Here is a 13,777-nt window from a genome sequence, read left to right as displayed (position 1 = left end):
GGAAATGTGTTTATGAATTTTCTTGCTTTTTATTGATTACGAATTTAAAACACTTTCTTGGTTAATATTCTAACTAGCATGATTAGTAATTGTGAAATTTGTGATACACTTTTAAAAGAATATGTTAAGGGAATTTGATTTGAGATTACTGTTTGTCATAGTTCAGTACAGGTGCTGGTCATATAATTAGAATATCGTGAAAAAGTTCATTTTTTTATTGTAAATTATTTAAAAAAATGAAACTTTCATATATTCTAGATTCCTTACATGTAAAGTAAAACATTTCAAAAGTTTTTTTTTTTTTTTTTAATTGTTGATTAGAGTGTACAACTAACGAAAATCCAAAATCCAGTATCTCAAAATATTAGAATATTTACATTTGAGTTTCGTTAAATGACCATCCCTACTGTATAAATTCCGGGTATCTCTTGTTCTTTGAAACCACACTAATGGGGGAAGACTGCTGACTTGGCAATGGTCCAGGAGACAATCACTGACACCCTCCACAAAGAGAGTAAGTCACAGAAGGTCATTACTGAATGGGGTGGCTGTTTACAGAGTGATGTATCAAAGCATATTAAATGCAAAGTTGACTAGAAGGAAGAAATTGGGTAGGCAAAGGTGCACAACATCTGCTGGTGTTGGTCCATTGTGTTTTATCAAGTGCAAAGTCAATGCAGCCATCTTCCAGGAGATTTTGGAGCAGTTTATGCTTCCATCTGCTGACAAGCTTTATGGAGATGCTGATTTCCTTTTCTAGCAGGACTTAGCACCTGCCCACAGTGCAAAAACCACTTCCAAGTGGTTTACTGACCATGATATTACTGTGCTTTATTGGCCAGCCAACATGCCTGACCTGAATCTATGGGATATTTTCAAGAGAAAGATGAGAAACAGTCGATCCGACAATGTACAGATGATCTGAAGGCTCAGTAGTGTCTCAGCAGTGCCACAGGCTGATCACTTCCATGCCACACTTCACTGATGCTGTAATTTGTGCTAGGAGCAAGTCATTTGCTGTAATATGTGCTGCCGACCAAGTATTGAGTGTACAAATGAACATACTTTAAAGAACTTAAACTTTTCTGTTTCGCAAATCAATTTTTTGCTTGATCTTAGGAAATATTCTAATATTTTGAGATACTGGATTTTGGACTTTCACGAGCTTTACGCTCTAATCATCAAAATTAAAATAACATTTTTTTTTAAATGTTTTACTTTACATGTAGGGAATCTAGAATATATTTTAAAAAATTATTTACAATAAAAAAAATGAACTTTTTGATGATATTCTAATTATATGACCAGCACCTGTACACTGTGCATGTGTATGTAATTTAGAAATGGCACATTAGGACTGTTACAAAAAAAACAAACCGGTCTAGTAAATACAGATTTCATGTTTTTGTTGGTAATTTCTCATATCTTGCAAACTTACTTGTTCATTGACAGTTTAAATAAATAAATAAATAAATATCCAACCATGAGTACCATCCGGTAGGCTATATGGTGCTACACATTATAACATTTAGATGATATATATTTAATGCCTGTTGCAACTGAAATATACTGCACAGCACGGCTTTAGTCAGAGCTAGAGAGGTAGTATTTCAAGTTAGCAGATATACAAGCAGGATTAAAGACTTTCTGTCTTTCCACTCTTAATTTGAAAGTGAAGTTTTTCCAGAAGGATCTAATATTTTCTGCTTTAAAACAAGCTTATTAAATGAACCGTTATATAACCCAGTGCTAGCTGTAACCCAGAATGCTAAGTGTATAGCTCATACATTTCCTTTCCTGTAGCTCTACACTGCAGAGAGCCTGTAGCGGTGCCCATACGTTACATATACAAATGAAGGATATGTTCTGCACCTCTTAATAGGCTAGTGTGCCATATAAGTGCAAACAGCCTGTAGCAAAAATTTACCTGGCAGCAAAATCTGGAGCTGTTACCTGTAGCAATAAGCCCCATAAAGACGCAAACTTTTGCTGGGATACCCAAAGCTCCGAACCCCTGGTTCTGCAATCCCTCCACAATTCTCCCTTGGGTTGACGATGGGGAATCGTACACTACCATCCTGCAGCCAGCCTCCATCGCAATGGTCCAGCTGCTGAAACTTCCAAGATGAGTAGATCTGACCAGTCTTCGCTAGACCGGCACCCTCCCGTCTGCAGGCATGTTCAGCTTCGACAAAATTCAACTGCCCTGGAATGAAGAAAACAGAGTCTGGGAAAGAAAAAGAAAGGTATTTTTTAAACATTTTTGCATTTATAAGTGGAAAATAGAAATATTAGACCTATTTGTACAAGTTTAGTGAACAACTGTGATCTGCAAAACAAACTGAACTGTTTTCTAGGTGCAATTTCTGTATATCTGTCATTGACATTCAACTTTCCAGTGCCATATTCAGCAGTCTCATGTGGGCATAGTGAAAGCTCAAATGTCATTCTACAGAGTAGCAGACTGTTTGTCTCTCCTAAAGACAAAAACAGCAGATCTCATCGGGTGTGTCTCTTTTATTGTGTATTGGGAAAACAAACGGCAACTGTTTCTAATGGCCTTTTGTTATCAACAGAAACAGTTTAGTAGGGAAGATCTCTCCTATAAATAATATATATTATATCCTATATAATAATAATACAGGTGCTGGTCATATAATTAGAATATCATCAAAAAGTTAATTTATTTCACTAATTCCATTCAAAAAGTGAAACTTGTATATTATATTCATTCATTACACACAGCCTGATATATTTCAAATGTTTATTTCTTTTAATTTTGATGATTATAACTGACAACTAAGGAAAATCCCAAATTCAGTATCTCAGAAAATTAGAATATTGTGAAAAGGTTCAATATTGAAGACACCTGCTGCCACACTCTAATCAGCTAATTAACTCAAAACACCTGCAAAGGCCTTTAAATGGTCTCTCAGTCTAGTTCTGTAGGCTACACAATCATGGGGAAGACTGCTGACTTGACAGTTGTCCAAAAGACGACCATTGACACCTTGCACAAGGAGGACAAGACACAAAAGTTCATAGCAAAAGAGGCTGGCTGTTCACAGAGCTCTGTGTCCAAGCACATTATTAGAGAGGCGAAGGGAAGGAAAAGATGTGGTAGAAAAAAGTGTACAAGCAATAGGGATAACTGCACCCTGGAGAGGATTGTGAAACAAAACCCATTCAAAAATGTGGGGGAGATTCACAAAGAGTGGACTGCAGCTGGAGTCAGCGCTTCAAGAACCACTACGCATAGACGTATGCAAGACATGGGTTTCAGCTGTCGCATTCCTTGTGTCAAGCCACTCTTGAACAACAGACAGCGTCAGAAGCGTCTCGCCTGGGCTAAAGACAAAAAGGTCCAAAGTTATGTTTTCTGATGAAAGTAAATTTTGCATTTCCTTTGGAAATCAGGGTCCCAGAGTCTGGAGGAAGAGAGGAGAGGCACACAATCCATGTTGCATGAGGTCCAGTGTAAAGTTTCCACAGTCAGTGATGATTTGGGGTGCCATGTCATCTGCTGGTGTTGGTCCACTGTGTTTTCTGAGGTCCAAGGTCAACGCAGCTGTATACCAGGAAGTTTTAGAGCACTTCATGCTTCCTGTTGCTGACCAACTTAATGGAGATGCAGATTTCATTTTCCAACAGGACTTGGCACCTGCACACAGTGCCAAAGCTACCAGTACCTGGTTTAAGGACCATGGTATCCCTGTTCTTAATTGGCCAGCAAACTCGCCTGACCTTAACCCCATAGAAAATCTATGGGGTATTGTGAAGAGGAAGATGCGATAAGCCAGACCCAACAATGCAGAAGAGCTGAAGGCCACTATCAGAGCAACCTGGGCTCTCATAACATCTGAGCAGTGCCACAGACTGATCGACTCCATGCCACGCCGCATTGCTGCAGTAATTCAGGCAAAAGGAGCCCCAACTAAGTATTGAGTGCTGTACATGCTCATACTTTTCATGTTCATACTTTTCAGTTGGCCAAGATTTCTAAAAATCCTTTCTTTGTATTGGTCTTAAGTAATATTCTCATTTTCTGAGATACTGAATTTGGGATTTTCCTTAGTTGTATAATCATCAAAATTAAAAGAATTTGAACATTTGAATTTGAACAAATTAAACATTTGAAATATATCAGTCTGTGTGTAATGAATGAATATAATATACAAGTTTCACTTTTTGAATGGAATTAGTGAAATAAATAAACTTTTTGATGATATTCTAATTATATGACCAGCACCTGTATATATCATAATATGTCAATATGTGAAATAATTTTTGTTATCATCTCAATCCCATTCTAATTCTAATCACAGCAGAATTCACATTCACTGACCCTTAGTGGTAGAGGTGAAGCAGAAAGCATCATAGTGGTCCTGTGTTTTGTGACGAGGCCCATAACTTCGGATGCCTGATAGAAGATCCCCTCCACAAGCCTGCCGTGGGCGCAGGACTGGGTAATTGACAGTTCCGTCACTCAGCCATCCGGCATTGCACCAGTCCAACCCTTCAGTCCAGGCTAAAAAGTAGGATCATACATGGATACAGGTATAAGCATCAAACACATACCAGTCAACTTATAGGGACAGTTCACCCAGAAATTAAAATTCATTCACATTTTAGATTAGGGTCCAATTCTCACTATTGACTATTAACTACAACTTTTGCCCCAATAAACTCCTAATTACTGCTTATTAGTAGTTAGTAAGGTAGTAGTTAAGTTTAAGTATTGGGTAGGATTAGGGGGGTGTAGAATATGATCATGCAGAATAAGTCATTAATATATGCTATATAAGTACTAATAAACAGCCAATATCCTAATATGCATGTTAATAAGCAACTATAGTTAATAGTGAGATTTGGACCCTAAACTAAAGTGTTACAGAATATTCTGTCATCATTTACTCGCCCTCAACTTTTTCTAAACTTGTATGAGTTTCTTTGTTCTGTTAAACACAAAAGAATATATTTTGAAGTGTTGGTAACCAAACAGTTGCTGGTCCCCATTGACTCCCATAGTATGAAAAAAAAATACTATGGAAGTCAATGGGGACCAGAAACTGTTTGGGTACCAGCATTCTTCAAAATATCTTCTTTTGTGTTTAGCCTAAGAAAGAAATTCACAGGTTTTGAACAACTTGAGGGTGAGTAAATGATGACAGAATTTTCATTTTTTGGGCGAATTCTCCCTTTAATGAAACTTTGGGCAATATTGCTCTAAAATGTACAATTGTACATTAAAGTAAACGATCAAAGTGTGTAAATATTACCCCGGTAAAGCTGCTTGTAGGTGGCAAGTGTTGCATCCTGTTCAGCACAAGCATCTTTAGCTTCAAAGAAGGTAAATCTGTACCGACCATGGTGACTCTGATAAGGAAATACAACCCCTGAAATACATGTTCAAATGAATAATTATATCATAATGAATATATTAAAATATATTAATTCATATTATTATGTAAAAATATTTAGGGTTAAGCATTATAAGTTATCTAAAATAATATATTCTATTATGATTTATTATCCTAATAATAATAACAAATGTTATAAAAAGGAATAGTAATAGTAGTTTTGCTCTGCTACTACTACTACTAATTTATTATTTATTATTATTACTAGTAGTACTAGTATTCTTTCTGTTGTTTTTACTTTTTGTAACTTTATTATTATTATTATTATTTACTGTTGTTCAAACTTCAATGTCACCATGGCTGAACAAAAAAGGTCAAGATTATCTCACCTTCAATCCTCAGTGTAATAATAACACTTTCATCTTCAATTCCGTTGATCAGTTCACAGCGGTAGCTACCATCATCTTCCAGCTCCAGATCAGTAAGACGGAGGGAAACATCCAGGTCATGTGAACGCCGGAGAGACGCTCGAGGCCCCAGTGAGCCATACTGCTTATCTGCATGTCCATTTGTTATAAGCACTATGTTTTCCACTCCTTGACTAGGGGGGTCGATTTTAGTCCACTTTACTCTGTAATGCGGTGGTTTAAACCTCATCACACAGGGCAAAACGACTGTGTGTCCACGACGAGCAGTGACCTCAGCATACACCAGAGGTTCCAGGAGGTATTTTAGCTCTTTTCCCTTGTCTAGAGAAAACATTGTGAAAACGTTGTGTAAATTAATATTATGTTAAAATGTCCTGTAATGGCTTTCAAATCATGCTTATACTGTAATCACAAAGTCTCTAATATCAACATCAATACCTTGATTATGATGGTGGTATTTTGCAGAGGTACACAAGAAGTAACAGGTTGAAATCACTAGCAGAGCGATAGACATTGTGGATTCCATCATTTCCCTAAACAACATAATGATGGTTATAGTTTTATTGATATTTGATTCAAAGGGAAAGCTGTTGAGGAAAAGAAAAGTCTCACCTTAGTCTTCAGCCTTCTTCCTTAATTTAAAAAGGACATCCAGAAAAAGTCCATGACATTAATCTTCTTTTCTTATAGAGTCAGAGATGCTCTGTCTGCAGTGGAGAAACACACCGATCAGGGTCATCTGACAAGTGTTGGATGTGTACGCAGGCTTTTTCTCTCCTCTGCTCCAGATGTTAATGAGTATCACACAGACTCTCATTGTTCCTTTCAGCAACTCTTCTCTGAAAGACAGACCAATAATGCCTGAAACTAAGAAACCACAGATGATGGCGGCAACTTCACATTTTTGTGGTAGCCATTAAAGGCGCTGAGGTGAAAAAAATATAATTTTCCAACCCACACAGTGTTTTTTTTTTGAGGAAGCAAAAGAATTAAGATGCTCATTTGGTGATTAAGCATGATGTCTCCCTGGAATCAGTCAATGGATGTGATATTTAGATTTAAAGTGTCTACATTTCATTGTACTGGATAGAAAATAGTCCATCAAACCAAGTGGCACCTGCAAACATATGATGACAGAGCTCTTTTCTCAACCATCGTTTGTCAGAATAACTGCAGGAGTACTTTATTACATCAACTATAAACATGATCCACTAATGTTAACCAGAAACTTTTTTTAAAATGGCAAAAGTTTTCATATTTTAAATTATTTAGATTATAATACCATTTTTATTTTTATATTTTCTGTTTTTATTTGAATTTTTGTAACAGTTTTGTCTAATACGTTTTAAGTTTTAGTCATTTTGGTAATGCATTAAACTAAATGAAAATTAGAAATGTTTCCTTGGCAACTGGGTGAAATAAAATAGGTTTAAGTTTGTGTATATATTAATTTCAGGTACTTTATTTCAAGTAACAAACTTTTTTTTTTTATAGTTTTAGTAAATTATAATAACCCTGTTACTGACTAGACACTACATGGTTATTTTATTCTGACTATTTAGGTTGTGCAGTCATAATTGTTTGCATTGGTATGACCAGTCAGTTTTAGCCATTTAAACTGAGCTGACCAGTTTGCAGGGCCGGAACAAAAAGAGGAAATGGAATCGGCCATAGTTTGTGCTCCCTTTCTCTGTGTCTCTCTCTCCAGCTTGGGTGCACAATGACAGCTTTGTCACTAAACTCCCCCAGCACTGACCCACGGGCAGCAGTGAGCATGCAAACACGAAAAGGAAACAAGCAGTTGGAGGAGAAGAGCTATAATGGAATTCAAGCATTTGTCAGTGTACTTTGCATTGTGCTGCTCCATCAATGGCTCTTTTTGTCATCCTCAACTGTTTGTGTTCACAAAGGCATGTCTAGGTGACCTTTGTCTCACTCTGTCTATTTTCATCTCATTCACTCACTCCCAGTCATCTATATTAGTTCTAATTTCTAACACTCTTAAAGCTACTATGAAATTGATTCTTATTTTTTTAATATAATATTGCAGTATTTATTATGAATCATTTAATTGTGCACATTCACAAATTCACGTGTCCTCGTACTTGTATAAAATTACTTCCCCTCCCTTTCGCAGAAGCATCTCTTCTCTTCTCTTCTCTTCTCTTCTCTTCTCTTCTCTTCTCTTCTCTTCTCTTCTCTTCTCTTCTCTTCTCAGAAGAGGTGATTTCTGGTACAAGGGTGGGGCAAACTGTCACTCAAATGATATCTCAGCAATAGCAAGTCACAGCAATCCAATCAATTCCTTATGGACAACATCAAGTCCCACCCTACATTTTGTCTTGTTCAAGAAGCCATTCACTCGGACATGCACGTCACAATTGGAAAGAAAAGACTCGCAACTTTCGTTTCATGCCGACTATAAAAGTTTTATTATTTATTGACTAATTTAAGTTTTTTGAAAATCCAGCATGCATGCAAATAATATACACCAGGTCCTTAATAAAAGTTGATCAACCACAACCCTCTCTTACCCCCAAACTGCATGAGCAAGCACACACACCCAGACTCACTCTTTAACCTCAGGTTAACCCAGCCCCTGGGAAAGTAGTTCCAATAATGCATGAACTCTCAGTTACAAGAGACAGCGGTTGACAAATGATAGACTCGCCCCAGAGGATAACCGTCTTGCCTAACTCTGATGTCAAGCCCAGGCATGATGTATCAGCACCCCCACTGCTACCTTCATATATCATTTTGATTTAGCTCCCGTATCTTTTGAACCATTTTTGACAAGTTCTAGCAGCATTATATTGCTGTTTGTGGAAATCTGATTACTCGAAAGAAGTTTCCGTGTACACTACTGTTCAAAAGTTTTGTTTTTGTACGATTTTTTTTTTTTTTTTTTGTAAATTGCGGAAGGATGCATTAAACTGATCAAAAGTGGCAGTTAAGACTTTTAAATTGTATTTCAAGTAAATGCTGTTTATTTGAACTTTCTATCACAGAATACTGAGAAAAAAAAAAAGGTTTGTACAAATAATTTAAGCAGCACAACTGTTTTCCATCACAGGAATAAATTACATTTTAACATGACATTTGTAAAATATATTAAAATAGAAAACATTTAATTTATACTATAATAATATTCCACTACTGTTTTTACTGTATTTTTGATTAAATAAATGCAGCCTTGGTGAGCAGGAGATCTTAGAGTAAGTAGTGTAGTTATATAGTATATAGTATGGACTACTTTTATGGTGTTTTTTTGTGTTCCATGGAGAAAATAAAAATTGACTTGAGGCTGAGTAAATAATGACTAAATAATGATGAGAATTGTAATATTTTGAGTTTAGACAAACTAATGATAATAAGTTTAGACAGCACAGAACAGATGTCCAATCAATACCAGAACGTAGACTGAAAGGTGTGTCATTTTGGTGCTTCATACCATTATCATCACCATAGTTGATCAGATATGTGTATGTGGGTCTGTCATAACCAAACACGTTACTTCTCTCTCTGTGTATGGACAGCAGCAGGTTAATCAGGCTTTAACCAACATGAAGTGTGGCAATGTGTACATGTGACACAGTGCAAACCAGGTTCACTTTACCTGGAGTCAGACTAAAGTCAAACACTACTGATTCAATAAGGTGATAGAAGAGCTTTTCAGGCGTCCAAATCAATGTGAAAATTCAGAGAACTCTGCAAGAGAACTGGATTTCTGTCATATATTTTTGTTATGCATTTTTTATAAAACTTTTATTTTAATGTTTTTACTCACCTTTTGTATGTCAGAAATTTTGATGAGAGAGAAAGAATTCCCTTTTCATTGCATATTTTGTTCCCCTTTAATGTGTGTTTCTGTGTTTTGTGTATGTTGTGTAAACCACTTGAATGGTTAACACAATTGTGGAGCGCTTTTTTTTTGAGTTACAGCCGTTGACAGCTCCTGACAGGAACATCTCTGGGCAGTTTCCTTTTATCAGTAGGAATTCTATTCTTTGCTATAGAGTCTGCAGTCCCTGCATGCTGACGGGCTGATTGATGGGTATCTTCATACATTCCTCTATGAATAGCCATTTCATTCTCTATTTGGTCATATGTTCATTGTCTGCCGCTAGTTTGAGATTCTGTAGATGGCACTGACTTCTGATCAGATAAAGTTCTGGAGAGTGATTGTGTCATTTACTCACATCCAAAGTCTGCAGTGTAAGAACACACCTGCTCAGGTTTTACAGCACAAAATGTTCTGCATTGCTGTACACACACTGGATGATTTAGAGTTTTTTCTGCATGTGCTGAAATTTCACATCTAAAAGCACATGAAATAATAAAATCATCAAAATAAATCAAAAAGAAATAATAAAATAACAAAGTCAACAAAAAAAAAAAAAATTAGAATTTAGCAAAAAAACATTGCAATGCAACCAATTTAATGAAAAAAATATTGCAATTTAATAAATGAAACTTAAATCTACAATCCACGATGATCATTCATTATCTGTTTAGAAATTGGTGCATGGTTTTAAAGCTGCTGTCCGTAACTTTTTTTGGTTAAAAATGATCCAAAATCAATTTTTGAGCATGTACATAACCAGCCAGTGTTCAGAACTATCTCCTTACCTTAGCCCAATTCACAATGGTAATCTTATAATAATGTTTTATAATTTTATAATACTGGTGGGTTTTCGCGGGAAATTCGAGCATGTCGCCGTTTGTCTTTGCGTCACGTCTGTTTACATAATGAATGAGTCCCAGCTAGTAGGGTATATCGAATGTGAGGCGGATCATTTATAGCCTTTTCTCACAGAAGTTGCAATAATTAAAGGGTTAGTTCACCCAAAAATGAAAATTATGTCATTAATGACTCACCCTCATGTCGTTCCAAACCCGTAAGACCTCCTTTCATCTTCGGAACACAGTTTAAGATATTTTAGATTTAGTCCGAGAGCTTTCAGTCCCTCCATTGAAAATGTGTGTGCAGTATACTGTCCATGTCCATAAAGGTAATAAAAACATCATCAAAGTAGTCCATGTGACATCAGTGGGTTAGTTAGAAGTTTTTGAAGCATCTTATATAGATTTTGGTCCAAAAATAATAAAAAATGCGACTTTAATCAGCATTGTATTCTCTTCCGGAATCCTTTCCATTGAATTGATTCCATTGAATTGATTCCACTGAATTGATTCCACTGAATCCTTTCATCTGTCGGCATTGGTAATGCACTTTTACGTCGTTGTTTTTGGCGATTAGGACATCCGCAACATGCACACTTACGCACCATTTAAAAAAAAATAGCTTGAATACAGCGTGCGTCTCCCTCAGACTGTAAACGAAACTCTGGCGCACCAGATAACACGTCAGCAGCGTCTTACGTCAGCAGTGCGCTGCGGTTCACTGAACCCGAGTCGTGAACCCGGATGAACAACAGACCCGGAAGAGAATACAATGCTGAATAAAGTCGTAGTTTTTGTTATTTTTGGACCAAAATTTATTTTAGATGCTTCAAAAACTTCTAACTAACCCACTGATGTCACATGGACTACTTTGATGATGTTTTTATTACCTTTCTGGACATGGACAGTCTACCGCACATACACTTTCAATGGAGGGACAGAAAGCTCTCGGACTAAATCTAAAATATCTTAAACTGTGTTCCGAAGATGAAAGGAGGTCTTACGGGTTTGGAACGACATGAGGGTGAGTCATTAATGACATAATTTTCATTTTTGGGTGAACTAACCCTTTAAACTTATCATTTGGATGGCGGATTGTATGGTTTGACAAATTAACGTTAGAGATTAGACTGTACAGAAACTGAAATCTACAGGTAACGTTAATACACACTAAATACACAGTCACGCAATGCTGATGCTGTTGACATTAACAATTTGAGAACAAAGTATAACAATAATAATAATTTGCAAGGTTTGATGTGAAATGAGCTAAGCAATCGTTAGATTTAATCACCATTGGCAGCGCGATTTATTGTAATGCTTTTTTTTTCTCATTTGGTCAGATCAAAAGTGTCAGACATGTTACTTGTTCATGACATTTTCCGGTGACAATTCCTACTTTGGTCATACTTCAAGACTACAATCTGTGATTCCGAAGTACAGTATCCACACTGATGTGGTGACTGACAGCAAACATTAGATTAATCCACACTGAGGAGTCGTGCCGAGGCACAACCCACGTAAAGATGATAATTCCGCAAATAACTGCAATTGCAGGTTTCAAACAGAGATGGCGACAAAATATATATATGTTCTTTTTTGTTTTAAGTTTATTCTGATGATTTTATTTTCATCATTTTATTATTTTTTAATTTTTAATTTCTTTGATTTGTTTTCATGAAAGTTTGTATACATTCAAATAAAGGTTCTTTATTGGCATCTGGTTCTACGAGGAACCTTTAACATCCATGGAACATTTCCTTTGCACAAAAGGTTCTTAGTGGAAAAAGGTAAAAAAAATGGTTCTTTTAAGAACGGTCACTGAAAGGTTTTTTGGGAACCAAAACTGGTTCTTCGACGGCATTGCTGGAAAAACCAGGGGTGAATTCACCCTACCTTTTGGAACCTTTTTTTAAGGCAACTGTGACTATATATATATAAAGTTTCTCCGAAACACCTGCTGCTTTGGCTCACATCTACATCTAATGGTTCTGACAAACAAATGAAAATAAGTAGTAGCATAATTTCCTACATTTTAATTATGATTCCAGTGTTGGAATTATCATAGTTACTATGATGTAAATTCTTTGTTTATCTTCTCTATCCCTAATGTCAAACCTCTGTCTGTAAAATTGCTGATGGCTGACATTTTTGTGAAGAAAATTTTTGGGTGTGCGTTTCCATGTGACAGTCACACATCTAGATAGCCATCTCTTTCTCTCTCACTCACACATGAATGGAATCTCACTCATACACTCACTTGAACGCTGACTTATACCTCCCTGAAGCGAATTTCATTCAGAGGGCCTGCAGAATGCACATGAATGCACAAGACTGAGCAACTGCAAAAAAGAGAACAGAGGAAAAAGTCTTAGATTCTCTATAATTTAATGTGCAATAAGTGATCTCTCTTTCTCCCTTTTTGCTGTATGCTGATGTATATTTCAAATTGAAGCTATGTATGTAACTGTTATGTAACTTGCAGGTCTTGTCATGTTCTTATCTTGTGGGATCTTGGCTGGCGTCTCATGAAGCTGTTTCTGTTACCTATATGTTGCTCAGATAACATTCCCAACCCCCCCATACTCACTGATCATTTGATTTTGTTATCTCACAAAGATGAAGTGGATAGATCAAGTGACACACTTCACAGCAATCTACTGCATGCATGGCATGCTTGTGGCGGTTTTGGCAGGAATTTGTTTTTTTGGGATGGGGCTGGGGAAGGGGGTCTTATGCAATGCTTGAATATTCCTCATTGTGCTATAAAGTGACAATCTCCCATTTGGAGAAAAGAACTGAAATAACTGACTTAAATAAATTTGTGAGTCAAATGATGGTACCGTCAGGTGTGTCTGTGTGCTCAAGAACTCGTGATCATCACGTTTTTACGCTTCAGTGTGGTTTGGAATGACAGGGATGTTCAGTATCTATGGGACACACAACTGATCACAGATCATGCAAAACTTTTCAGTTACAATGTCATTGTAGAAATGCACTATATACATGATTGACTTTTTTCCACAAGTGAAAATTTCCTCCTATGAGGTGACTTGCTGCCAGTAAAATAAAACAGATTTAATTCATTCAAATTAATTCAAAATTAATTTAAATGAATTTAAATATTAACCTCATGTGAATATTTATGATTTTATACACTTTCTTTAACAGTTTTTTTTTTAAAGTTGGCATGAAATGGAAATTACAATAGTAATTTTCTTTCCTGTTGTGACATATAAGTAAAATGGCATTTTCAATTGGCTTTTGGATTATTGTAGTAAATAAGCTCTGTGACTAACAAAAAAA

The 13,777-nt window shown here is 36.3% G+C and overlaps 1 protein-coding gene across 4 annotated transcripts in view; it reads right to left on the bottom strand.

Moving 5' to 3' along the window:
- hapln2 (hyaluronan and proteoglycan link protein 2) overlaps positions 1-13,777 on the bottom strand; it is a 39,249-nt gene that overhangs the window by 1,873 nt on the left and 23,599 nt on the right. The window contains exons 2-8 of one of the 4 annotated variants that reach the window (XM_048153552.1): positions 12,732-12,813; positions 6,401-6,627; positions 6,227-6,321; positions 5,750-6,109; positions 5,280-5,396; positions 4,346-4,528; positions 1,954-2,227 (exon numbers count right to left, since the gene is read on the bottom strand). In XM_048153552.1, the coding sequence (XP_048009509.1) occupies positions 1,954-2,227; positions 4,346-4,528; positions 5,280-5,396; positions 5,750-6,109; positions 6,227-6,317 (1,025 nt within the window). In that variant the 5' untranslated portion in view covers positions 6,318-6,321; positions 6,401-6,627; positions 12,732-12,813. Of the gene's footprint in view, positions 1-1,927; positions 2,228-4,345; positions 4,529-5,279; positions 5,397-5,749; positions 6,110-6,226; positions 6,322-6,400; positions 7,060-7,893; positions 8,648-12,731; positions 12,814-13,777 lie in introns of those variants that run through there. The other 3 variants (XM_048153555.1, XM_048153554.1, XM_048153553.1) reach the window with 3 other exon arrangements.

This window comes from Megalobrama amblycephala, linkage group LG13, assembly GCF_018812025.1.
Source record: "Megalobrama amblycephala isolate DHTTF-2021 linkage group LG13, ASM1881202v1, whole genome shotgun sequence".
NCBI lineage: Eukaryota > Metazoa > Chordata > Actinopteri > Cypriniformes > Xenocyprididae > Megalobrama > Megalobrama amblycephala.
This window is presented reverse-complemented; position numbering and strand designations above follow the sequence as displayed.